The 26657-nt window shown below is 38.3% G+C and overlaps 6 protein-coding genes across 7 annotated transcripts in view; 3 read left to right on the top strand and 3 right to left on the bottom strand.

Moving 5' to 3' along the window:
- Positions 1–417: 417 nt before the first annotated feature.
- LOC128866782 (pre-mRNA-processing factor 19) lies at positions 418–6620 on the top strand. The gene is made up of 4 exons (XM_054107762.1): positions 418–587; positions 735–1753; positions 1808–2148; positions 6214–6620. Exons 1-4 carry the CDS (start codon positions 569–571, stop codon positions 6356–6358), a joined length of 1524 nt encoding a protein of 507 aa, XP_053963737.1. The 5' UTR covers positions 418–568; the 3' UTR covers positions 6359–6620.
- Positions 2086–5613, bottom strand: LOC128866783 (uncharacterized). The gene is made up of 10 exons (XM_054107765.1): positions 5465–5613; positions 5299–5375; positions 3809–3918; positions 3614–3746; positions 3358–3549; positions 3099–3302; positions 2943–3041; positions 2761–2891; positions 2482–2704; positions 2086–2415 (listed from the first exon to the last, which is right to left on the bottom strand). The coding sequence occupies exons 1-10, from the start codon at positions 5529–5531 to the stop codon at positions 2197–2199; spliced, it is 1455 nt and encodes a 484-aa protein (XP_053963740.1). The 5' UTR covers positions 5532–5613; the 3' UTR covers positions 2086–2196.
- LOC128866784 (ragulator complex protein LAMTOR2 homolog) lies at positions 6506–7535 on the bottom strand. The gene is made up of 3 exons (XM_054107766.1): positions 7380–7535; positions 6955–7141; positions 6506–6826 (listed from the first exon to the last, which is right to left on the bottom strand). Exons 1-3 carry the CDS (start codon positions 7445–7447, stop codon positions 6704–6706), a joined length of 378 nt encoding a protein of 125 aa, XP_053963741.1. The 5' UTR covers positions 7448–7535; the 3' UTR covers positions 6506–6703.
- Positions 7536–9163: 1628 nt separating this feature from the next.
- LOC128866687 (uncharacterized) lies at positions 9164–10312 on the top strand. Its single transcript, XM_054107593.1, has 4 exons — positions 9164–9303; positions 9363–9562; positions 9623–9749; positions 9812–10312. The coding sequence occupies exons 1-4, from the start codon at positions 9286–9288 to the stop codon at positions 10157–10159; spliced, it is 693 nt and encodes a 230-aa protein (XP_053963568.1). The 5' UTR covers positions 9164–9285; the 3' UTR covers positions 10160–10312.
- Positions 10313–16591: 6279 nt separating this feature from the next.
- Positions 16592–20898, bottom strand: LOC128866520 (kelch domain-containing protein 10 homolog). Its single transcript, XM_054107329.1, has 4 exons — positions 20762–20898; positions 19466–20360; positions 18762–19322; positions 16592–18693 (listed from the first exon to the last, which is right to left on the bottom strand). The coding sequence occupies exons 2-4, from the start codon at positions 20258–20260 to the stop codon at positions 18343–18345; spliced, it is 1707 nt and encodes a 568-aa protein (XP_053963304.1). The 5' UTR covers positions 20261–20360; positions 20762–20898; the 3' UTR covers positions 16592–18342.
- Positions 20899–23015: 2117 nt separating this feature from the next.
- The window catches only part of LOC128868225 (TRPL translocation defect protein 14), a 42475-nt gene continuing 38833 nt past the window's right edge, over positions 23016–26657 (top strand). Inside the window, exon 1 of one of the 2 annotated variants that reach the window (XM_054110065.1) lies at positions 23016–23880. In XM_054110065.1, coding sequence (XP_053966040.1) covers positions 23658–23880 — 223 coding nt within the window. In that variant the 5' untranslated portion in view covers positions 23016–23657. The remainder of the gene's footprint in view (positions 23881–26657) is intronic. The other variant, XM_054110066.1, reaches the window with a different exon arrangement.

The raw sequence follows: 26657 nt of genomic DNA, 5'->3' as shown, positions 1-26657 counted from the left end.
CTCGTGCTAACCGGCGCCAATTAGACACACCAAGTGAAGCCAACTTCATCTCCACCTAATCTTTTCAAAGCTTATACAGCTCAGCCTGCGATACTCAGCAACGCTAACGTGCAAGGGTCCAATAATCTTCCGCAAAATCTTTCTCTCAAACACTCCAAGGGATATCTCATCAAATATTAGGCCTCTTCTATTCGTCATTTCCTCGCTCACTATCTCCATGCTCGATTAATCGATTGATTTTTCATTTCCATGGGGCTCTCATAAGGTTTTCGTGGCAGCTGACACGGAACGTACGTTTACGCTAGTGAGTGTGAGCATCATTAGGTTTGTTCGTTGTGAGAAGACCTTACCACCCAATTGCGTACAAATTAAAAACAGTGGCATTACTCAACAATGCGTCCCTGCACAAACTCAAATCTGGCATCACTCATAAAATTCAGCTACTTCGCTAAACGCTGCTGTATTATTTTCATACGTGCAAAAGATATTATTACTATTTGAAAAAGTCAAAGAAATTTTCCCAATTCGTTTCTTCTGAACGCCAATAACAATCAGGAAATAATAAACAATGTCATTGGTCTGTGCAAGTAAGTGAAACAACTACTCAAATAACGATGCATTTTTAGGTTATGATGCGCGGCACTAGTGTTGCTATCCGCAAAACATTAATATTTCTGTACATTTCCTTCGGAAATTTTTAAAAGTTAATTTATTGATTTTTACTCTTTTCATAGTTACAAATGAAGTGCCAGACACACCCGTAATCTCACCACATTCTGGTGCAATATTCGAAAAGCGCATCATTGAGAAATATATACTGGAAAATGGTTGTGACCCAATCACCGGTAAAGAGCTGAAGGTTGAGGAATTGATTGAAGTAAAAACACCGCCAATAGTAAAACCGAAGCCTCCAAGTGCTACCAGTATCCCAGCCACATTGAAGACAATGCAAGATGAGTGGGACGCACTAATGTTGCACTCATTTACACAACGACAACAACTGCAGACAGCGCGGCAAGAGTTATCGCATGCCTTATATCAACATGATGCGGCATGTCGTGTAATATCGCGTTTAAATAAAGAAGTGGCGGCAGCACGTGAAGCCTTGGCGACACTCAAACCGCAAGCCGGTATTGGCGCGTCTACTGCACCTACGTCAATACCTCAACCAGCCATTGCTGCTGAAGCTGCCGGCAATGCCACACATCCGATTGAACAGACTGGCATGAGTGCCGAAGTTATACAAAAGCTTCAAGACAAAGCTACTGTACTAACACAGGAACGTAAGAAGCGTGGCCGAACTGTGCCCGAGGAGTTAGTTACACAGGAGCAAATTAAATCATTCATGACTGTGGCTTCACATCCTGGCTTACATTCGGCCTCCATACCAGGCATTTTAGCGTTGGATATTAATAGTGCTGATCATAGTAAAATTTTGACTGGTGGAAATGATAAAAATGCAACAGTATTTAATAAAGATACGGAACAAGTTGTAGCTATACTGAAAGGACACACTAAGAAGATAACCAAAGTGATCTATCATCCGGATGAGGATACCGTAATTACAGGTTCGCCTGATATGTCTATACGTATTTGGCATGTCCCTACATCACAAACGCAGTTGCTTTTACGTTGTCATGATGGACCTGTTACGGGTTTGTCACTGCATCCCACGGGCGATTACATATTATCTACATCATCGGACAAACATTGGGCTTTTTCAGATATACGCACAGGACGTTTATTGACAAAGGTTAGAAATAAATTTAGTAAAGATAGTAAACATTTAGTATATTTTTTTACGTAGGTAATTGACACCGCCGAGGTCGGTTTAACAACAGCACAATTCCATCCTGATGGTTTAATTTTCGGCACCGGGACTGATGACTCACAAGTGAAGATCTGGGATTTGAAAGAACAAAGTAATGTAGCCAATTTCCCTGGACATACTGGTCCAATATCAGCAATTAGTTTTTCGGAAAATGGTTATTACTTGGCCACTGCGGCGGATGATGCATGCGTAAAATTGTGGGATTTGCGCAAATTAAAGAACTTTAAGACAATACAATTAGATGATGGATACGAAGTCAAAGACTTGTGCTTTGACCAGAGTGGTACCTATTTGGCCATAGCGGGTACTGATGTGAGGTAAGAGATACTAATTATGAAAACACTTTTTACTTAATTGTTTGAGCTTCAAATTTCGTGAGTTATTTTTCTGCGCACACATATGGCAGTATCCTTTTGTCTCTGTAATTCATGTCTCTTAAAATGGGTCATCCAGTTCTGTAAACGTGTTTGCTCGACTAATGCACGGCGGGACTTCTCCTTTGCCATGGCTACACGTCGCCTTACACGTTTCTCGACTTTCTTGCAGAGATCTGGTGGCATGTCATCCAGTTCGTTCAATAGCCACTAAAAATATAAAAGATGAAGTAAGAACTGAAAACTAGGTATTGCTGCATAAGCAAATATACACACCAGCAGATATGCTTGTATTTGCTCAATTTTTGTCAGTGTAGTATCTGGCTCATCTCTATAAGAGCTCAAAACAGATTCAGTCCGTGATTTATATGAGTTGACGCTTCGATCGTCATCCCTTTGTAGCGCGTGATCATTATCTGACTCGCTTGCTCTCATTCTAGTGCACTGTAAACTCTTAAGTATAATCGGTACTGTAGCATTGAGTTTTAAAGATAATTTGCTGAGAAAAGTAAAAGACTTTTATGTAATGTGTGTATCAGGAATGAATTTGCTTACTCTTGTTTTTGTTTGCTCTCATATTTCGCTAAAGCCCTATCTGCACGCAATTTCAAAGTGTTAACGCGCTCCTTCATAAAATGAGGGTCTTTAAGCAGTGCCGGAACGCTGCAACGCGTCTGTGTCTTTTGCTAGGAAATTGGAAATAATTTATATTCCTTTTTTATATAATTTCCACTTACAAACTTTTCATGGACCAGCGCCACAATGTGATTTAATAATGCCAAATTTGTATAACGTTTATAGTAGTTAGAAAGTTTAGTTCGAGTTAACTCAAATCCCTAAAAATATAGGTAATTAGTTCAAAACAATTTTTAATCAAACTCTACCTCGCTGACCTTTAACCACACATCCGCATTCAAGTGATTTCGCTTAGCCAAATATGGGCGTATAACGGCGTCCATATAGTTTTTAACCACTTCGATTTGCTTCATACCAGCCTCACTTTCGTTCTGTGGCTTGAGCTCTGCAATCTCGTTCGGTAAAACTAACCTGCCACCTTCACTGGCTGGCGCCTCATCGTCGATTTCATCAAAGTAACCCTAAAATAAATTCCAGTAAATAGTTTGTACTTATTCGGTATGGAAAATATTATACAATTAATTTAAGCAAATACAAAAAGCGTTGATAGACTTCATGAGCTTCGACCAAAGCGCGTCTGTGGTCTTCAATTACCGCTTTGAGCTCATGGGCTAGCGTGCATTTTTGCATTTCTTGCCATTCCTCCAGTGAGGTTTTCATATCTTTGAATGCATTTCTTTCAATCGTTTCCAATGAGTTTCCTGTGAACTAAGTTTACATTTTTGTAATATCTTTTTTTTTTTTTTTTAATTGTTTAATTTTTATACTTTACTTCGTAAAAGTCAAGCAGTCCCGTGTATTCTTCTTCCTGCTGTTTTTTCTCGCGCTCTTTATCCAAATACATTTGTTGTGTGGAGTAAATCATAAATTTCTTGCGAGTTATTTCACGCAAAAGTAATATATCGCTGTAAGTGATTAAAAAAATCCGATTACTGAATGGTATTTTATTACTTTATTGTATACACACGTTTTCATGCGAAATTTTCTCGCCAAACGTTGGGTGCGTGCATCCTTCACATAACCTGGGTCGATAGTAGTCACAAGACATGGCGCACGTGGATTAACAACACCACCGCTCTTAAAACAGAGAATGTGAAAAATATTAAATTCCCACTTTAAAGCATTTCAATTTATTATAAAAGCTACATCTTTCACATTGCTTCTCTTAAAAACTTGAATAGAGCACTTAGGGATATCGCATGGATTTTTATGTGCACTTATTTTAGCTATTAGTTTAACATATACCTAGTCCTGCCATAAGTTCCGTTACAAGTTAAGTCTGTTATAGATATCAAATTATAAGTTTTTTTAATGTAGTTAGTTTAATTTAATCATGATAATATTAAACACAAAATTTAAAATTTTCATTCGAAATGGTCACCATTTTCTTTTACACAAGCCTTCAAACGATTAGGCCGTTCAGCTATTGCAGCTCGCACTGTTTCCATGGATATTGACGTCGCTGCTCGAACCAAAGATTGTTTTAGATTTTCCAGATTTTTTTTAAGGTCTTCGACAGACTTCTCCATGGGCTTCCAGACGGCCAATATTTTGCGGCTATAAACACAAGAATATTGTTTTTATTATTTTTTAGCCACTGCTGAAAGGTTTTTGTCTTATGGGCTGGAGCGGAATCTCGCCCGCCATTGAATAGAGAACTGCTCAACTGCCTCACCACGTTTTCTAAGACTTCCTCCTGGTACACTTTTGCTCCGGTCTTTACCCCTTTTTCGCAGAAATGAAGAGATGTAACGCCCATACAAGACACTCTCCACCAAACTATTACGGAGGCTGGAGTGTGGTCACGCTGAACCCTTAGAACATTTTTCCCACGACAGTCGGTTCTACGTAGTCGGAACGACCCGGATTTATATCTGGCCAAGGAGTGTCACTTCAGCAGCATTCCTCGTATATGCATAGGGAATGCTTATGCTGCTACAACAACAAGAATATTTTTTGCTTCTTTAGAAGTTTTAGCACAGATTTTGTCGGTTTGTTTATTATCTATATCTTCAACAGCGAAAACTTTCTCATTTGTGAAAGGAATATTTTCATGGCCATTGACCGCGTGCCACCGAAGAAGCTGCTTGCATCTCTCGTGTCTAATTTTCTTCAAGCGCGTTGTCAAAAGATGGCCAGTTGAGCGACGAAAGGTTTCAAGTGAGGATCATCTCTATCTTTTGTCTGGAAATTTTTTCTCGCCGTGTGCATTGAAAAATTTGTCACAGAATTTATGGCAAGACTATACATAATTACTTCCAATAAATGTATGTTAGTATAGAAGCAGTTTGCTATATTGAAACTCCGGTATATTTGGCGAGCTTGTTTCAATTTTTAACATATTTGTGTTTATAAAGTTTTTAAAAACGATCAACTTCTGATTACTACAATTTACTATATTTATAAAAATCACTCACATTTCGGTGGTAAAAAAAATTAAATGTGTCTAAAATTTACCGCATCAAAATCGTTGATTGTTAAATTAATTCGTGGAAACGTGTCGGGATCACGCAAGTCTTGAGCGTTGTAGAAATCTATGGACAATTAAAATAAACAAATAAGTTGAATTCATTCAATCCGAAATGGAAATGAATTTATAAATATATGAGCTTAAATATTTTACCTTCATATTTTCGATAGATTTTCTTCTTTGATTTTTTCATCTCGATCCAAGCTGAATAAAATTTCATTAATCAATAAATTATTTGTTTACTTCGTTGTCATGATACCCTCTATACAAGATGTAGGTTGCTGCATATGAAAGCAAGACGAAACATTTTACACATATGTTTATTTAAATCTACAGTACAATGTATCTTACGGGCTAGAATAATATATGTATATGTACGCGCCAATTATATATGTATATATACACCCTTTTTGGGTGTTTGGCCGAACACCTCTCCTATTTGTGGTATGCGTCTTGATGTTGGTCCACAACAGGGACCTACAGTTTTAAGCCGACTCGGAACGTCACGTTTTTATAGGAGCTTTTTTCATGGCAGAAATACACTCGGAGGTTTGCCATTGCCTGCCGAGGGGCGACCGCTAACACATAACAGAAGTGTACGCGCCAATTATTTATTTTTTATTATATAATTAACAATTCCATTTAAAGTACAAATTAAGTAATTAATTTAGGCATAGAAATCCTGTCAAGTACTAGTACGCCAAATTATGCTGTGAAAATATTGCCATGGAAACGCCTCAAATTTATATCCAGCTAAGAAATATTCATTTTATACCAATTTTTTAGGTGTATTTTAGGCTATATTAAAAAACAATATTCGTCAAAAATGTTCTGTTTTTCGTATCGCAACTTACTAAAAACAAAGAATACAAACTTTTATATTTCCTTTCTTCTTGTTACAGAATTCATCTATGTAAACAATGGCAGGATTTGAAAGTCTTCAACGACCACACGGCTTTGGCCACGGGTGTGCGATTCGGCAAACATGCACAATACTTGGCCTCGACAAGCATGGATCGTACACTAAAACTTTATGCCATTGAATAAAACTAATTTAATTTAATTTTGTAGCTATGACTCAAATCCAATCTAATTACTAACAATATAAAGTTTCCAAAACAATAGCAAAAAATTAAATTCATTCATCTTCGTATTGCAAATCCACAGCAAAAACAATGAGGTATACGCAACATATATGTTTCGTTTAATTTGTATTTATCGCTCATAATCTTAACGTGCTTACAAAAACAACTGTGTAGTATATTTGTAATGCGCAAATTCCATAAAAATTGCTGGTGTTTTAATATTATTTAAGACTTAAAATATTTTTTATTTCACTATTTTGGCTTGATCAAGTCGCTGAATATTAATATATGTACGGACGAGCACCTTCTACGAGGCTGCTATCTGTTTCAGCGGTCCTTCCAAATAATTTGCCAATGCCATCGCCTTCTGCTTGAGTAAGCCCAAACCAACCATTTCCTTTGCGTACAAACAAAGCAATATGCTGGCAACCTGAAAAAGTAAACATGCATTAACGTCTGTTGAAATGTATCAAATTTGTAAGAAATACATTTTGTATGCTTTAAAGCCTTCTCCAAAATAAAAAAAAGCTGTTGAGCAATGTGTGTATTCCCACTCACCTGTGTAATGGCCACATGACCGCATTCACAATCCAATAGCACAAAGGTGAGACGATCTTCACGGAACGCATTGCGCCCATGTTTTTCATAAGCTGCCCAAATACTGCTCGCAATCGCCGCAGTCACTCGTGCGTCCTTATCACCATAGCCTGCATATGCAAGTAAAGCGCCCTCTTGGCTAAGCAAACTAAAATCATTCGTTCATATCAGTTAGTAACGTTAAATAGATTAAGTCTCGATTTATAAATAACTTATATTCATGCCAATAAATCTTGAATGAAAAATATTCCAAGCGTCATAATAAAGATGGTTCGGGATCGCATATAATACATTTGGTTAGAACGCAACGGAATTTTCGTAGGCAATAGTGCTTTTGATTTAGCTAAAAGAACATCCTGATAACATAATTGACTCATTTAACTTACAGCGTATTCTCGACACCTCCTGTGTTTGCTTGCGCGAGCACTTGCGTTAATGCTTTTGGTTTTAACATATTTAAAACAAAAATACTTGTAAGTAATTCACAAAAATTGCCAACCAGAATTATCTGCAAAATAAATGGAAATGGAAGAAGTACAACTAAAAACAAATCGACCGATAACGACAATGGGCAACTGCAGGGTTGCATTGCTACAAATAATAAAGTCATACAGCGTACTACCTACTGGGAATCTTTTTATAATATTGCATGTCTTTCACTTTTTCCCCTCTTCCGGTCCAATATTATACACGCAAAACAACTAAATAATTCTAGGCGCGTACCTGAACATTCCTCCAATGGGATGACCTTTATTGTGTCCTACAAACTACAAATGCATGCTATTTCTCTCTCTGCCCCGGTAATAAGGCAAATAAGATGAAGCTCGCTGGTACTTGATTTTTTTTTAATGTTCATGACATGAGCTAGATTTTGTGTTATTGATTTATGAATCCCGCAGCTGTTTCATGAAACAAATAAGTAGATCAAATGAAAGTCAATGCACAAAAGCTGAACCAATACTGAGTTGCTTACCAACTATTATTAGGCTTGTCAACTCAGTTAGCCGATATTAGCTTATGCAATATTCGAGAAATTTCACAAATGCAAATTACTTGGAGGTTATTCCCGAATACCTTATTGTAACTTTACTAAACTTAGTCAAAACCGGAAAAAACTTAAAGACCGCCATCTCTGCAGTTCGTCTACGAATCGTGCAAATCCAAAGACTAATACATCGTATAACTATTAAAAGCTCTGTAGTCACAAAAATTACCGCTTTATGATTTTATTAATATCTTGGAGGATGCAACAGACCACTGTTCCCATCTAACCGATGTAGAGTTTGCTGTCAGCACATGTAACCACAATTACCCCCAAGGTCCAAAACAATATATTCAAATCGCTAGCCGGCTGTTACAACAACAACAATGCTACGAAGGACATGAATTCAATGATTGGTCTCTACGTATTAACCATTCTCAAGATATGAGGAAGACTCAAAACAATAATGGCCACCAGAGGATACCAAAATAGATAATCCTCATACCATTCACCCGAAGAAGGAAACCATACATGATAGAACCGACTTTAGGGAGCTATTTAGTATATTATATCTCCCGGGTTTCCTCCAGCTGTTTATTACTAGCAGCCAATTGCACAACTAAATTAACTAAGGAATAGTTGCCTTTTCTTCATATCGTTAATAATTAAACATACCAAAACTCAAAAATATTCCACAAACGCAATTTCTATGAAAAAAGGAAGTAGTATTAAATTTTTGTAGTACTATGAATTAAAATATACTGCTATTAATAAGGAACGCAAATGTTTCTACTACTTGTAACTGAATTGAAGAAAGTCCGTTGAATTTGTACTTACGAAAACTCTGAGCTATTGTGTTCGGGATTGCTAATGCCGTTATGTCGTTTTCGCCGCCTTTTGTAGTATGATTGGGCTTATTTTGTGCAGATGCCATTGCCGCAGCGTCATACATTCATGTGGAATGTAATTCAAAATGTTTCACAAAAGCAATTTCTATGAAAAAAAACCTTTCTACAGCTGACTGTCAATTTTTCAGGTAATCTGCCATATGTGAACAGGTGGATTAATTTCGTGGATTTATTATTAATTACTGCATATGTGAACGTACTTTAATTCTCATAATTTAAGCGGATTAGAGGCATTTTCGATGGCAACGTTGCCGAAAAGCAACAGTTAATTATTGTGAATGAAAAATAATCAAACTTTTAAAAAGAAAAACAAAACAGAGACTGAAAACAATCATTGCAGCATTAATATTCTGAAACAATATGATGAGCACCATAGCATAGTCATCCATAGATGTCTATGCTATGGTGAGCACAACAGAGGTAAGTAGCATTTTATATCATTTCATTTTTAAGCTTAAAAATGCGTTTTCCAATTTCAGATGGCAAGCGGAAAGAAACACTCAGTCTGGACGAAAGGGGATGAGCAGGCGCTCATAATAAAATGGGAAGAACGAGCGAATGATTTGCGGAGGGTGAAAAGAAATGCCCACATTTATAATAACATTGCTATCGAAATGGGAAGCAAATACAGCGCGAAGGAAGTTTATATAAAAATAAAAAAGTTGTCGAAGAAATACAGGTGCATTTTTTAACTAACTCTTTTCATATTACCCAATAACTAACTTGTGGATTTTTTCAGAGAAGAGAAAGAAAAAAGGCGTCGATCAGCCGGAAACCATTCAACTTGGAGACACTTTTCCGCTGTGCACCGCATTGTGGGCAATACTGCGATGAACACTGCCCCCACTAGTGAATCATTTTCAATGGTAAGATTTTACATGCCATATTATTCAGTATATTTTCATAAATTTATAAAGATTAATTTTAGAATTCAAGCCAGCTGACATCACCTTCACCTTCTTCACTGCCGTCACCATCACCGACAGTAATTGCTCCGCTGTCGCCAATTATGCCTCTATTGGAGGTTCCAGTATCACCCGTACATACTGTACTGACAACACCGCTAGCTGCAGTTACAGAACCATCGTCCGCAATTAAAAAGGTGGAAAAAAATGGTTCAATTGAAGCTATAATGATGCAGCAAACAAAATTGTTAGAGAATATCTTGGAGGGAACGAGAGTCCTAACAAACCAAATTGATTCTGCTGTGGAGCAAAACAATTATGCATCAGAGAGGATAATTTCTCTGATGGAGAAATTAATTGATAAGATCTAATTTTTAATTTTTTTATGAATTCTATGAATTTTTTTTCAGTGTGTGTTAGGTTAATGTTTTAAGTTCTTTTACAAAGATCTCAAATTACGAAGTAGTATTTATTATTTTGTAATATAATATTATGAATTAAAATATACTGCTATTAATAAGGAACGCAAATGTGTGTACTACTTGTACCTGAATTGAAGTAGTCCGTTGAATTTGTACTTACGAAAACTCTTAGCTATTGCGTTTCTGATTGCCAATGCCGTTACGTCGTTATTTAGAGCCTTCTGCCGATTTTTTAAATGGAGCTTTAAATTCGCCGAATGCATTCCCTACTACATGGCGGCATCTTAACAGTCGGTAGTTAAAAAACTCCTCCCCAACTGACTTATTCGGCGAATGTGAAAAAGGCTTCATCAAATACCCCGAACAACGTATCGCGACAATCGAAAAGCCGAGTTACCGATAAGTAGCACAGACATATTAACACATCCAATTTATTTGATATCCACAAATATTTCTCCCACAGTACTTCGTCTTACACCAAACAAGATTGCAACAGTGCGGTAATCAGTCGACGTTCCTAGCGCAAACAGTGCAATATCCACTCTTTTATCGAGATAAACCTTATAACTTGTATAATGTCAAATTTACAATTTTCCAGATTTCTCGTTCTTTCCTGAGATAGTATGGATGCAATGCTAGTTTGTACTAGCACGTTCGAAATTGCATTAATTGTATTAATGTTGTTGTTGTTGTAGCAGTATCTTCGCCCTGTCAGTGTAGTGTAAATTACCGGTCGTCTTCGTCTAGCTCATCTAACGGTAGGCCCAGGAAACTGGCAGTTTCGACGGGTTGGGTCCAGAGGGAGAGAGGTGTTAGATGAGTGGGTTTGATGGGGCATGTGAAGAGGTGGTTAGTGTCGTGCGGGGTACCTTCACATGCAGGACATATGTTTAGTATGTCGGGGTCGATTCTGGATAGGTAGGAGTTTAACCTGCTACAATATCCAGAACGTAGTTGTGCCAAGATTACGCGGGACTCTCGAGGAAGCTGGAGCTCTTCGTCTGCGATAGGTGGTGGTTGGACTCCGATAACGGCATTCGGGGGTCGGGAGCTTAGGAAGGTGGTAAGTGTCTCCCGATGAATGTCGTTAATAGCCTGTCTGTATACTGTCCGATCCTGGAGAGGTCTGTCCATTTTGTCCTGGATCTCGTCCACGTAGTTGAGGAAGTGTCTCCTGATGTGCCTGGGAGGTGGCTCAGGCTCGAGCAGGTGTCTGCATGGGTGAGGCCTACGGTGACACCCAAGCAGAAACTGCTTGCCGAGCATTTTGTTATGCTCCTTAACCGGGAGCATGTGCGCCTCGTCATGTAAATGGTGGATAGGGGACATCAGGAGACATCCAGTCGCGGTCCTGATGGCAGTATTCTGGCAGGTCTGAAGCTTCGTCCACTGCGTATCACTGGTTCCAGGCGACCAGACAGGCGCGGCATAGTTCAGAACCGGTCGGCCTATTGCTTTGAAAGTCGACAGCAACATTTCTTTGTCTTTGCCCCAAGTGCTGCCGGCAAGCGACTTGAGGACCTTGTTGCGATTCTGTACTCTCGTTGCAATAGCGGTTGTGTGCGCCGAAAAGGAGAGCAAGCTGTCAAAGGTGACTCCCAAAATTCTGGGGTTGTTTATCGATGGAATTGGGGTATCGTCGACGTGTACCTGAAGTGGCAGCTTGACCTCTTTTGTCCAGGTGGTAAATAGGGTCGCCGTGGATTTAGTGGGAGAAAGTTTTAAGTTTCTCGCAGTGAAGAAGCGAGAAAGGCTGGCGAGGTAGTCGTTTACTTTTGAGCATAGGCCACCAATGTCATTGCCCGACACCATTATCGTGCAGTCGTCGGCATATGAGACCAGTGAGACTCCCTCTGGTGGCTGGGGGAGTTTCGAAATATAGAAATTAAAAAGCAAGGGTGAAAGGACACCACCCTGCGGTACTCCTTGCTCTATTTTTCTCTGTTTTGAGGTTTGGTCTCGAAATACTACCGACGAGTGACGACCACTCAGGTAGTAGCGTGGCGTGGCTGACTGTGTCGAAAGCCTTTTGTAGGTCCAACGCTACTAGGACAGTCCTCTCGCAGGGGCGGTTTTGGTTAAGGCCGCGGTTTACCTGGGTGTTTATGACGGTGAGTGCCGTGGTGGTACTGTGCACTCTACGGAAACCATGCTGGTGTGGGGCTGGAGTCAGGTGTTGAGTGAGGAGTGGGAGTAAAAGGGCCTCAAGTGTCTTCACTACTGGGGAAAGGAGAGTTATCGGACGATAAGACTCCCCTTGGTTGGCGGGTTTCCCAGGCTTCAGCAGTGGGACCACTCTCCCTAATTTCCACTTATCAGGAATGATGAGAGTGGCCATAGACAGGTTGAAGACCTTTGTGAGATATTCTACTCCCAATGGGCCCAGCTTTTTCAGCATCAGCATGTTTAGTCCGTCGGGGCCAATGGCTTTTGATGGTTTCATGTGTTTGATGGCCCCCTGAACCTCGTCGCTGGTGAAAGTAAGCGGTGCACTGTTGTAGGGCAGTTTGTGCAGCCGTCTGGTGGCACAACGTTTGGATCTGTCGACCGGAGGATGCAATATAAATTGCCGGCTAAAGTAGCTCGCGCATCTCTTCGGGTCCGACGAAGTACGACCGTTGAAGGTGATGTCCACCTTGTCGTTGTGCTTCGTCGGGTTCGACAGGGACCTTACGGTGGACCAGAGCTTGCTCACACCAGAGGTGAAGTTACAGGACTTCAGATGCTCTACCCATTTGGTCCGCTTATGTTGGGTGACCAGTTGCCGGATCTCCAAATTGAGATCCTTTATACGAGGATCCCCGGGATCGGCCTGGCGTAGACGGTCACGCTCGTTTGCCATAACGGCTGCTTCGGCTGGGAAATTGGGACGTAATTCCCGGATCCGTCCAGCAGGTATGAAGCGAGCCGCGGCGGCTGTAATCGCCTTGCGGAGTGCGCGTTCGCCTGCGCGCACATCGGTGGGAGTGGGTAGGGCTGCGAAGATGTTCTCAGTAAATTCCGCGAATCTGGTCCAATCAGCTTTGTTAAAGTTGATATATGACCGGTGATCCGCGGAAACAAAATCGGCGGGTCTCTCGATCGAGATGATAATGGGCAAGTGGTCTGATGCAAGCGATAGCATAGGTCGCCAGGTTATGCTATTTATCAGTCCAGCGCTAGCAATTGTTATGTCAGGCGAGCTGCTACAATTGCCCACTACCCTAGTGGGGGCGTCGTCGTTTACAGTGCTGAACGTCGAATCGTCTATCTGCTCTGCCAATAGCTGTCCCCTACGATCATTTGGCAGGCTTGAATGCCAAAGATCGTGATGCGCGTTAAAGTCACCTACTACCAATCGGTTTTCTCCCCTGATGAGCGCACCAATATCGGGCAGATATCCTGCCGGGCAGCAGGTGACAGGGGGTATATAAATATTGTAAATTTCGAGCTCGGCATCGCCTGACCGGACAGCTATACCTTGACGTTCTAAGGTGCTGTCCCTGCGGTCGATGCCTTCATCAATAAGACGATACTGCACTGAATGGTGTACTATGAACGCTAGGCCACCACCGTTGTCTCGCTCGCGGTCCTTTCGGTGCACGTTATAGCCGTCCCTGGTAATCAGGGGGGAGCTAGCGTGCAGTTTTGTCTCTTGGACCGCAGCTATCTTAATTCCGAACCGACTCATGAAGTCGACTATCTCGTCAATCTTACTCGTTAGTCCGTTGCAGTTCAGTTGCAAAAGCTTGAAGCTTCGCGGGAGGGTCGTCGTAATTCGGGGGGTGAGGGATGCGTGATGTTGTCTGCGTTGGTCCTGCTGTGCGTTCCGCAAAATGGGGAGTGGCCTGATGTTGTCGGGTGGCCGCGCCACGGTGGGCGGTTGCGGGTGCAGAGCTCTGCAGCAGGGGGCAACGTAGTCGCGTGTCCACTCACGGGTGGTGTGCAGGCCGGAGCACCTCCGAAAGTGGCACCAGCCACTGCAAGAACTGCATTGGACAGTTGTCAGGTTCCGAGGTACTACGGTCTGGCACACGGAGCAGACTGTGCGGGGGACCAAGAGCTGCTGGTTTGTCCCCGCACTGGGGTAGGAGCAGGAGGGTTGTGGGTTGGAGAGGGAGTCGTGTTGCTCTTGGGGGCTCCTGGCCGTTGAGGTGTTGTTAGTGGCGGCAGTGTGATGTGCCGGCACTGAGGGCAGTGTCGCCGTAGAGGCGGTGACCGCCTGTGGGCGGGAGCAACACGTGGCCACATACCTTGTGGACCACTCCCTGTGAGTCTTAAGGCCTGAACAGGTCTTAAGATGGCACCACCCGTTGCACTGGTTACACCTAACCGAGGTGGAGTTCGGGTGGAGCCGTTTGTGGCAAATGCAGCAGTAAAATACTTCAGGTCCGGGGTTGGGTTCGACGCCAGCCCGGAAGAGAAGTATTTGGAACAAACTGGCTGCAATGAGTTGCTCCTGTGACGAAAGGTTTAGGGTAAAATACGGTGCACTAGACAGGGCTAGTGTACTGGGGCGGCAGCCCTTGGTCGGGAATAAAAACCCGAGTCATTCCGGTAACGTAGAACCGGCTGCCATGGGAATGTCATTCCGGTAACGTAGAACCGGCTGCCATGGGAATGTCATTCCAGTAACGTAGAACCGGCTGCCATGGGAATGGCAATTACAATTAAATATTAATTGTATTAATATTTCAGAGCAGTTTGATAAATAGGTAGCAATTTAAGATTTTTTTTAATAAATTTTTTTGAGTATCGGGTATTAGTATTTGTTGCGGTCCATCCTTTATTGGCAAACTATCCAATAATCAAATCAGCTGCTCTCTAATCCGCGTAACAACTATCTGCCACATTACAATTTTAGTCAGATTAGCTGCCACGGTAATCCGGATTAACGCCGCCAATGCCATTAGTTCGTTTTGTTTGCATTTATTGAAGAAAAATGTTGCTAGAAGCACGAATATAGTACCACAAAATTTAAATTAAAAAAAAAAAAATTAATCTATGATGTAATTAGAAAATTTTTATTATTTTAAAATCTTATTCTATTATTTAAATGAACACATTTCAATCAATTTTATTACGAAAAACAATACTTTTTGTAAGAAAAGTTAGAAATTCACCGTTAACATTAAAATAGCAGTGGTCATAGAACTAAGGCATTCTGATCAAGTAAAAGAATTAAAGAAAAACTGTACTGACAAAGTTTGCAGATACAAAGTTTTAACTAATATTTAGAAGAATTTCCCAGTTTTTTATTACAGCATCATAACGGCGGGGTTTGAGTTCACCAATTGCTCACATCGCTGCTTCGATATCTACAGCCACGCATTTTTAATATTTGCCCAAAGTTCGGTTTGCCATTGTAAGTTCCCCCACAGATTATCTATAGGATGTAGATCAGGGGACTGAGCTGGCTATTCCATTACCTCGATTTTACTTGTGCGAAATCAATCCTTGGCCTTCCGACTCGTGTATTTAAGATCATTATCCCGCTGATAGCCCCCATTTCATTGGCGTTTTCTCTCATTATGTTCGAGGTTTAATGTTTTTTAGAGTGTAAACGCATGCCGCCACTCAAAACTATTTTAGACTCATCAGTCCGTAAAATATTACGCCACTTATCAGCTGTCCACCTAGTATGTTTTCTGGCAAATTCCAACCGTTTTGCCTCACGTTCTGGTCTCACGAATGGCAGAGAAAACATTTAAGTTCACCACTTTTTAATTTGTAATTGTAATTTATTTTATTTACAATAAAATTGCAATTTTAAATTGTATGTGTTACTTTATTTGATTATATTTGGATCACCTTTCAATTCTGCTGAGAAGTTTTTCGTTTTCCTCCTCCTTTTTCCCAGACTTTTCCACAAAGTTGATTGCATTTGAAATCATTTTTGCTGAACATGAAAGATATTTTGTATTTCTGCCTAAGATGTTACATCTGTTGTCAATCTGCTTTCATTGTAGCACTATAGTCGTAGCATAAGAAATATATGCGTGACACTCACCAAAATTAAAAAAAGTTTAAGTAATAAGAAACGTACTTTCGTCTAGATCTGTGCAAAATTTTATTAATATTCCTTAAAAGCCGAATTTGCGTAGTTGTCTAACCCTTCGTAGATATTTGATATAGAAATTTTATTTTGTATGATTTATAGGAAAAAAATAAATGACCTCAAACTAATTTGTACTGCTATTTTCATGTTCACAGCTGTACATACAGATGTTTGTATGGATACTATATTTTCCTTCCGATAATAACATTTCAGCGAAAATATATTTAGAATGAGAAACAAAAAAATTTGCATGCAGCCAATAAAAACACGCATCCCCGGCCTTGATCGTTTTCTATTAACCATTTCGGAGGCACTCTGCGTAAACAAAGACGTTCACATTTCGATGAATCTATTAAACTCTTTTTAATTTATTATAGCAATTACATATTTACATTTCTTTGTTGGTACAAGTCTAAATCTCAGGCACAATCGCAATGGCAATAATTAGAAGTACATACATGAGCATATTTAGAGGTTTCTATTGGATGTATGTATGTATTTATGAAAGCTTATTGGCTGAAAATTGCAACTGCGCTGTATTCCTTCCTTTATTAAAAATCGTTTACCACTAAATTTTTAAGTGTTTACAACTTTTTGCTAGCAAAGAGTTGCTGCTTTGAAATCTATAATTGAAACAAATGCAAATAAAAGTAATTTAAAATCAGATTGTTTTTAAATTCGATTACAAATATACGAAATCGAATTATTATTACGTTAATGAGTATGAGCCGAAAGATGTATATACATACATACCAATTTCTTTGAAATCTTACATTCTTTCTACAGTTAGATATCAGTAATATTAATAATAAATTGTTTTGAATATCTAACTAATTAATTAATTATCATCATTCGGGTTGTGGCTTTATTTGATTCCTTTACTAGCTGTTACTAATGGTTAGAGAACGACCGAACATTAAATTTTAAGGCCGAAGAACCGATCTTTTCAAAGGGTGGAAGTAATAAACAACCAACGATTTTTTCAAAAATTCAGTATTGTTCTAATAATAAAAGAGCAAAACAGATACATAAATAAGTATCAACTATATTAATTTCAACTTATTTTTACATATATACATGTAGTAATTATTGAATACTTATAGTTGAATAATTTTATATTGATAATTGAAATTTATTATAATGGCATTTTCATCTTTCGGCCCCGTCTATCGGTTTAGAGCTGACTTGCAGCAATTGCTCCCTAGTCACACTCGATGGAAGAGTAAATATTCTAAAGCAGTGAATGTAAAATGTGGGCTTTGATAGAAGTATTCAAAAACTATTACAAATACTAAATTTCATTACAAACTTTGAACAAAAAATGTGAAAGAAATGTTTTGCCAAATAGGGGGCTCTTCTTCGGCCGGAGCCAAAAAAACTTATGTGGCCGAATCCGAAGTGCGGTCGTTCTCTACTAATGTTGTATTGCATTAAATTAAATGTGTGTGTGTGTACTATACATACATATATATAGTAGATATATGTAACTAAATGTAGTAGTGGACAGAAAAAAACTGCAAGCATTCGAGGCCAATCTCTATTTAGCACATTACTGCCGCCTTGATTTAAAAACTTGGTTTCTTTTCTTTATTGAAAATAATTTGTTTATATCGTTAATCTGGAAAAAGCGAATTTAATTACGCATAGACTCATGGATACCAACTTTAAATCAGACGGCAGACTATTATCCTTTTAAATTTGGTGTTGGTCTGGTTGCCCGATTGGCCACTTGATCCTGCTTCCACTTTTATGGTACAATTTTCTAGAATTCGTGATCTGAGCATCCATTGACAGTGTATGAACCATATTGTAAAAAAAAAATCGCCACAACTGCTCGTACACATATGTAGCGTATAAAAATAATTACTCTTATTTTCATATTAATTAGCTTTTTTCATTTTTACTCATTATTAATGTCTTATTTTATTATGTTTATTCTTTTGGTTCCATTTCTTCCATATGAAACTATGTCATTCCTAAATGGTTAGCAAACAATAAGTATGCTTTTATGTCTAGAATGAAACATAAAAATTGTCGCTTTTTATTGCTCGTTACATGACATACCATACCATATATCTCTTCATTTATTGTATAATCATTTGGCTTTTGAAGAATGCCACAATCTCTGTGCAAAGCGCAATGGTATGCCCATTTTAAGCAGCTGTGAGTGGCCATTCAATTTGAGATTTGGTCTGTAATGTAACACTGCCTCCCAGCAAATTTCACTTAATAATGGTATGGTCATCCACATTTTATAAAGGTCATTGCACCGTCGTATACGTTTTTCATCATATTCAATACCACCGAATATGTACATACAACCATTTTGACTGTGCGCTGCGGCATGGAAGTACAAAGCTTTTGGTAGAGACGCTGTTTTTATAAGTGTCCATTGCTTAGTAGTAAAATTTAATCTCCATATATCTGAAAAATATACTTGATCGGCCTGCAAATGGAAAAGGGATATCCAACTTCAAAAATAATTTAATAATACTAAATTTAATTATTACGCACCTGCAAGCCTCCCGTAATGAATGCTTCGACCTCACCATTCGATTTCGTGTGCTGTACGCAGGAAAAGCACTTTCGTGGGTTTGGATATCCGGAATTTTGTCGCTCGATTGTTAGATTTGTTTGTGATGTTCGATCGGGTAATGTGACGAAATATTCCCATCGGTTTGTAATTAAATTAAATGCAGGGATGCGTTGTAAATCATACACTAAATTCGATGTACCACCACCCAGCACATATATGTATTGCCCATCGTAGACAACTTCGTGACGATAACGACCCTCTGGATCTTCGCGTATATCTGGACGACAGATATATACGCATTCCCACACTCGTGTGCGCAAATTTAAGCGATGCACATCACAAGAGTAATCATAGCCAGTTGTTCCACCAACAGTATATAAATAATGTTCGTGTAAAACTATTCCCGGCCCATATTGCGGAATTGGCGCATCACCAGTAGCCTCTATTCGCTTAACACTCGGTTTTTTACCTGTTGTTTGATATATATAACAGTCGTTTGAGCAAGATTCACCAAATGGATAGCCGGTGCCGCCATATGACTATATAATAACATAAGAAATTTAAGCAAATGTTTAAACGAGTATGTTACAAAAAAACTTCATATGCCATTTGTTTCAATGTGTTGATAACTGGAATCACAAAGATAAATTTAGTAGCTAACGATGTCAAAAAATATACTTACAATCAATAAATTGTTGCTAATAATAAGCGCATTTGATGCTAACTCCCTTGGCATATTTCGATTCGTTGTAGGATTGTGCAATAGCACCCATCGGTTAGTAGCGAAATTATAGCGCCACAGCTCTTGGAAAAGCATGCCCGTCCCATGTTCTCTATTTCTTGGATTGTAGCCTCCTAATGTGTAAAGGTGTGATTCCGATGCGACTACACGATGTCCACTACGCGCAAAAGGATAATCCCTTGGTGGGCAAAATTTCTTGTAGTTGCACTTAAGCAAACGCTGTGGCTTAAAAGCATATAACGATATGACAGGTACACGACATCCTGAACCGTCATTCCAATGGCTGCGAGAAGTTTTGTGGCCAACTTCACTATCGCTTTCTGAATTAGTTGAGTAGCCACCACCATAGCCCGCTACATAATCGCTTTCAAATGCGTCATCGCTATCCATTTCCACTATATAATCAGAATCAGTTTCACTTGACGTATCTGACGCATTGTCATCCTCATGCTCGTCTTCATAAGCATCATCTTCATTATCTGTTTCGTCATCGTAGCCTAGACCCATTACTACTTGATCTTCCATATCCTCTTCCATTGGCTCAGCCTCATGTTGTTCCATGGGATCCCGTTGTTCACCACCTTCGCCATCCATCGTATCGGAGAAAAACGTTGGAAGTATGCTTCGTAAAATATAATTGAAATTTCGTTCAAGGACTGCTATCAAATGCCAGGCGTGCAGCAAATTATTCAGCAAATTTAATAAGGCTAGCGCTGCCAATCTTCTTATTCTCATTACAGTTCCTAACTTTTCGTTTTTTTTTTTTTTATTATTATTTAAATTTCACATACACTAATCATTCGTTACAATTAAAAAGTTAAGTGTAAAAGTGCACCTAAATTATTGATACGAAAATCACATTGAATTTTTAAGAATTAGATTTCATAGATTTTTAAACGCGCACAGCTGGTGGTGAAGGTCGTACAATGTTGCTATATATCAACACCAATTTTTATTTAAGGCCAAAAATTACAATTGGTCTTTTCTGAACAATCACGGCGGCTAGGATTCACTCTTTCTATATAATCTTTAATGTTTTTAATTGATTATTGTTCAAAATCTAATTATTCCAATAATTATCGGGGATTTATGCAAGAGTGCAACAACATTGCTACCTCACCGATCAGCTGACAATTAGCGTCCACTGCTCCTCACACAATCATTCGCAACAGTTGTCAAATGAAATTTGAACAACTCCGTATCATTTTAATTATGTGCTTTGTTCTTGTACCCTACTTTGTATTAAACTTTTTGTATATATTTAATACATTTTACACAATTTTCGTTTAGAACTTTTACACCAAACAGTGCTTAATCAATGCTAATATTAAATTGCGTGTTTACACGTCACTTGCCTTCTAATTCAACGCAGCAAATGCAGATCATACCAAGCATAGCGAATTGAGTACTGAGAGCATACAGAGAAGCAAGGCGAATTCAGAGATGGTGATTTCGCTAGAGCAATAACATTCATATGAATTTTGATTTTGCAATTTGAGTTTGATAGTTTGAATGTCGAAATTAGAATATAAACAAACAATGATAACAACAAGGAAGCAGGACACTTTGACCGTTCTAAATAGCAAATCGCAAGAAAAATGCCGAAATCACCTAGTGTATATTCGCCTTGATATCAACATTCTCTGCCACAATATATGCCATCATTCTTGCTTGTCTTTGGCTCTTTGTAACAAATGATGTCACGCCGACTCGATCGAAATCGCTCGACTGGTGTGAACTGTAAAAAATCATCAAAATTGACGAAGCGAAATCAACACACCTAGGTCGTTGAAAAAGGAGAATAGCAGTAGTACAATCACAAAATTAAAAAGTGTTTTTTTTAGCTCCTTTGTAGTTTTCATGCCTTTCATAAATTAAAAATGGAGAAGATATCGAAGTAGGTCCAATATCAATTTTACGTATTTCAAGAACGTAAATATTTCAATAACTACTTAACCGTTTACAAATTCAAATCAATTATTGGAAGAAATACAATTCAAATATCTTTGTGCAAAGCACATGGGAAGAAAGTGGGTGTATATAATTTATGGTGTTAAGCTTTCGCTTACTCTTCACAGACAAGTAGTTTATCTTCATTTTGTTTGAATATTCATAAGCGTTGACGTCACAAAGAATTCGGAAGACGCGCTTTTGTATTCTATCATTATTGAATATCACCCTGTATAAATTCCCCTTGATTTTCTGCCTTCTCTTCTGCTCTGGCCAAGCAAGGCGAATTGAGTACTTTAAGTGGCGCGATTAAATAACAGTTACTTCATTTTTCGCGATTTGGACAAGTTTGACGTCAGCTTCCTTACCAATACAAAACAAATGAACAAGCCCAACAAAAGTAGGAGAAATTACATGTTTGTGATTATTCAATGAATAGCTTGGTAATATTGTGATTTGTGAGATTTAAACTAATAAAACTAATAGAAACGAAGTACCGTGTGTTAAATTGTGAAAGCACAAATTAATAAAAAGCTTCCAAATGCAGTTTGTTTGCGTTTTTATGCGGAAGATACCGTGACAAGAAAGTATATGTGTACGTATAGTTTCTTGTGTTGGGTTGTTTCCATTGCCTTCGCCTACTCTTCACAAACAAGTAATTCCTCTTTCTTTTGTTTGTTTATTGATGGACTCTTGCGACACAGCGAATTTGGAAGGCGCAATTTACTTCTCTATAATTCTTGCTGGCCAAGGCTAGTTCACAGAAGGTGACTTCGGTGAAGCAGAACTAATTGCAGTATTGCGTTCCAGTTACTGTAGCAGGTTAAACTCCTACCTACCTAGAATCGACACCGACATACTTAACATATAACTAGCTTGTGAAGGTACCCGGCACCACACTAACCCTCTACCTACGTGCTCCATTAAATCCACTTATCGAGCACACCTCTCATTTTGGATCCACCTCGTCGAAACAGCAACTTCCTGGCCTACCGTTAGATGAGATTGATGAAGATGACCTGTAAAATCAACGCGCCCGGTAGAGCTTAGTAAACTGCTGCAACGACCACAGTTTCGGTGTAACAACCATATTTTATATATTGTGTTTGCACTTCGGTGGTTTGAATTTCAAAATTGCAATGAGAATGTGCACAGATAATGCAATAGCAAATAAACAGCCCTCTCTTACATTCAAACCACTAAATAGCAAGCTCTAAATCAGCTGCTTTATTGATTTCACCTTGTATGCAGTCGTTTACATTTCAATTCATCTGGCACTATAGTGTTCCGTTTCTTTCGTTTCATATTACCTTGCCACCTTCTCATTTTCTCTATGCAATTTGTTCATTAACATTTTACAATCTTTAATTCCAAGATGGCTTATTAAAATTAAATATTTAAAAAAATGTCTATTTAATTTTTTCCTCAATCGTCTTTTTCTTTGATACTATTAATTCTATATATTCAAAATTTGTTGAGCCCCCTAATGGCTTGGATCTATCTGGCACCTTTATAGAGATTTACATAAAAAGGGGAGCTCTGCGGCCATGTTCTCTCAGTCATTTTAGTGATTTGGCTCTAGTAAATTTGTGTTTCGTGTTTAACCGTGAATTTATATTTCGGCTTTTCAATGTGTCTGCGAATGTGAAATTCAACTAATTTCTATTACGCAAATACCGTAAAAATGTTTAATCATAAACAGAATAGACATAAACTCTGATATTCGGCCCATACCTGGTCGTTGCTTCATTGTTGATTGAAGACGATCCTACCCCTCGTGCTAAGCTAAATATTTTGGTATTTAACTTTTTGGCGGAAGCGGAAAAATTCCCACTGCACATAGTTCAATGTGAGAATTCATCAAGTTCAACTCAGAATAGGAAACAACATCTAGCCAACATCAACGGGTTTCATGTATAAAATTACAAAAGGGAGTATCATATGACAGCAACAAGAATTATAAAAAACAAATTAAACAGATTCAAAGCACACATTGAGGAAAGGAAAAATCGAGACCACAAGCATTGCTCGTAGTTCAAATAAGTCATTCAACAAATCTATAACAGTGCGCTGCACAATCGCGTAGCAAATCTGATTGAGACTGAGCGAATCAATCAGCTTCGCAAAGCAAGAGTTCGGCGAGTGTTTTTGAGTGTGTCAAAATCCTTTAAATTGGGCAAGAATGGAGCGCAAGGACGCTACAATAGAAAATGCCAATGGCAAACATCTGCAAAAGCAACAGTCAAACAAACAGCAACAGGACTCTGAAAAGAAAGTGGAAGAGCAGAAACAGCAGCAGCAACCGGAAAGGACATCACCAAAGCTGAATCCACGAGCAGGATTGAAATTGGCCAAAACAAATGGCAGCACAAAAAGACGTGTATACAAAGTCGTGTTAACAGGCGGTAAGTGCATCCGCCACTGAGCCATAATTCAGTATATTCTTTATAAGCTTCATAAATTTAAGAAATGTTTGATGTAGTGGATAAAAGATGGTAGAATGCATGTGCAAGGCCTTGATTAAAAGACAGCAAATTCGCATTGCGGTTGCGCCAGAGATTACGTAGATTTCAGGGTCAATAACAGTACATTATTTATATACGTAAAGCAATACTGTTGCACGTGTTTTGCAAGCCAACAACATACATACTGATAAATAAGGATCGCCTGCATTAGAACCGAACTGAAGTTCGTGAATTTTGTTACCTATCTATTTCTTGAGTTGCGATTGTTTGTCTAGGGTAGAAGGAAGCAAGCTATAAATCAAAAACTGCTTTATTGTGTCGTAAATATTCCTATACCTGCCATTACATTTTTCATACCGACCGGTGCAGCGCGTTGAGATATTTGTTAGTGTCTCATGTGTCACTGCCTTCTGTCATTTTACACATGGGCTTCCTCCATCAATATTAAGACAGCGGACCTTTTTATTCGGGTTTGTTTTCAACGAAAATCAGTTTGTAAATATTGAAAGGAGATAGCAGTTTCGAAATGCATGTGCTTATCCTACTAAAAAGCATGGAAATCGTATTTCAATTCTTGACTGCAATAACATGCTTACAATTTTTAGAAAAGTAGCGTATATATACCTAAAGCAGACTTCAAAATAGCCAAAAGCAAATGTGGTGATAGATACTGCTGCCTCTACTACAACATTCACTGCAAAGAACAAGCTATTCGCTTCTGCGTCAATGCTATTTTAAAAATCGTTTTCACCGATCAGTGGAAGGATGAACATATACATATATGTATTTATATGTTGGCACGAAAAACGAAAGAAATTGATGAAAGGCCGACTAACCGGCGGATGGCCGCGCAATATGCCAAATTTTAGAATTATATGTGCTTGTTTGAATGGCACATATCTGTTGGTAGTGCAAGCAAGCAACAATTATACATTATTGAATAACTTACATATATTTGTATATTCTTGCTTTGCTTTTTTTTTTACTTTTATTATGGTGTATCTAGTTATGCGCACATTTGTACATATGTATATTTATAGTAAATAATCTTTAATAATTTATGCATTTTTATGCATGTATGTGGGCAAATGTTGAATTTTTAAAAACCAATTTAAACAAAATATGCGAAACTTCTGTTCTGAGATTTGAAATTCTGTTGACACGACCATCACTTATCGCTATAAGAGTCCAGGTTTACAAAGGAAAGAAAAAAGCTTAGAACTTCAGGGGAACTTAGCGCATGACGTGCTTTGATTGCTTTTATTGATTGTTAAAGGGCGAATACATGCCTATATGTGCTTGCAGTTGGTACTTTGAAGAGTTAAGTTTCGAGATTTCGGATATAGTGAGGCAAATCGCATACAATTTCTGATTTGCATTTTTGTACAACATTTGATCCTCGGCATATTACACGGTGCGACAGTAAAAGTTATCCATACAAAATTTTATATGCTCATGAAACTATAGATTTTACATACACATATGTTATTGTATTAAAAAAAATATATAGTATAAAAATATAGTACAGTAATGTCGTTTGAAAAAATTCTCCCGGGCTATCCTTTCAAATTCCTAATGAATTTTAACAAAAAATATATGTGTGTATGTATGCTAAAGGAATATGCTTGCCCTAATCACTATTAATTCGTGCCTCTACGATTTCTTCTCACACCCACCCGTTGCAAAGTTATAAACACACCACTGTTTTTTTATAAAAAATATTGTTTATACCACAACAAAACTATATAACAACAACAAAAACAATGTTTTATAGCCAATTTCAAGTGATTACAAAAAACAGTTGATTTTTGTTAATATTTCTTATTAACGAACTAAGGCTTTTTCTTTCATAAAATAAAATTCAAGCATGTATTAATTGTATGGCAGAAACGGCGTTACACTTCGGCGAATAAAAATTGTCAAATTCGAAAAAAAAATGTTGATTACCATTTGAAAATAAAATTTTACTGTGTCTTTAGATGTTTGCGAAACTCTATTTGTTTGCGCTAGATGTTTGTTTTGATGGTCTAACCCAAAAAAGTGAATATCTATCAATTATACCACGTTCATACGACAACCGGCCAAGGACTGTCCTTTCAGCTGCATACCATTTATTTTTGCAATTTCGATGCATAAACTAATAACAAACACATAATAAACTAATAATAGCGTAAACATCCGTGAAATGGGTTTAGGTAAAGATTTTTCTCTAATTTATAGATAAGTCTTTAGTATTGTCGAATAAATTATGTATGTATGTATTTATGAAAAATCGTTCACGGTAGAAATATAATATATGTAAGTACATATGTGAATGTTTGTCATTCCTTGCCGAGGATGGCGATCGCTGTTAGACAAAGCTTTTTGATGTTCAATGTTCGCTTTACTCTGCCCGGTAAAAGCCACTCAGCGGCAAGAAAATTTAAACTCCTCTATAGAGACTATAAAAAATCCGAGCTTCAAAATGCGCAAGTGATGTACTGTATATAGTCGTTGAAAAATACTTAGGAACAATGCGCTGACAACCATATATGTGCATCTTTTAACGAGTACGTTGCCGTAATGGTACTTTTTGAGCATGAATATATTTGAAGTGATCACATTCATTGAAATGCGTTCATTTATCTATTTCTCTTTGAGAGTTCGCATGGAGTTTTTGCGTTTTAGTAGAAGTACTGCAATTTTTGTGAGAAATATACCATACTTAAGAACGATTC

Source organism: Anastrepha ludens, chromosome 6 (genome assembly GCF_028408465.1).
Source record: "Anastrepha ludens isolate Willacy chromosome 6, idAnaLude1.1, whole genome shotgun sequence".
Lineage (NCBI taxonomy): Eukaryota > Metazoa > Arthropoda > Insecta > Diptera > Tephritidae > Anastrepha > Anastrepha ludens.
The sequence above is the reverse complement of the archived record's forward strand: the minus strand, read 5'-3'. Positions and strand labels throughout refer to the sequence as shown.

Bases quoted from the DNA above. Each gene is read 5' to 3' on its own strand.
- LOC128866783 (XM_054107765.1), bottom strand. From the start codon at position 5,531: ATGAAATTTTATTCAGCTTGGATCGAGATGAAAAAATCAAAGAAGAAA. The intron at 3,919-5,298 runs GTAAATTTTAGA...CTCTGTTTTAAG, and splicing joins CAATCAACGATTTTGATGCG to AGCGGTGGTGTTGTTAATCC. The intron at 3,303-3,357 runs GTATAATATTTT...AATTTATTTTAG, and splicing joins TGTATTTGCTTAAATTAATT to GGTTACTTTGATGAAATCGA.
- LOC128866782 (XM_054107762.1), top strand. The intron at 1,754-1,807 runs GTTAGAAATAAA...TTTTTTACGTAG, and splicing joins CAGGACGTTTATTGACAAAG to GTAATTGACACCGCCGAGGT. The intron at 2,149-6,213 runs GTAAGAGATACT...TTCTTGTTACAG, and splicing joins ATAGCGGGTACTGATGTGAG to AATTCATCTATGTAAACAAT.
- LOC128866520 (XM_054107329.1), bottom strand. From the start codon at position 20,260: ATGAGAATAAGAAGATTGGCAGCGCTAGCCTTATTAAATTTGCTGAAT. The intron at 19,323-19,465 runs GTAAGTATATTT...GTTATTATATAG, and splicing joins TTAGCAACAATTTATTGATT to TCATATGGCGGCACCGGCTA. The intron at 18,694-18,761 runs GTGCGTAATAAT...TTCCATTTGCAG, and splicing joins TCATTACGGGAGGCTTGCAG to GCCGATCAAGTATATTTTTC.
- LOC128866784 (XM_054107766.1), bottom strand. From the start codon at position 7,447: ATGTTAAAACCAAAAGCATTAACGCAAGTGCTCGCGCAAGCAAACACA. The intron at 7,142-7,379 runs GTAAGTTAAATG...GAATGATTTTAG, and splicing joins GGAGGTGTCGAGAATACGCT to TTTGCTTAGCCAAGAGGGCG. The intron at 6,827-6,954 runs GTGAGTGGGAAT...TTACTTTTTCAG, and splicing joins GTCATGTGGCCATTACACAG to GTTGCCAGCATATTGCTTTG.
- LOC128866687 (XM_054107593.1), top strand. The intron at 9,563-9,622 runs GTGCATTTTTTA...GGATTTTTTCAG, and splicing joins AAGTTGTCGAAGAAATACAG to AGAAGAGAAAGAAAAAAGGC. The intron at 9,750-9,811 runs GTAAGATTTTAC...GATTAATTTTAG, and splicing joins CTAGTGAATCATTTTCAATG to AATTCAAGCCAGCTGACATC.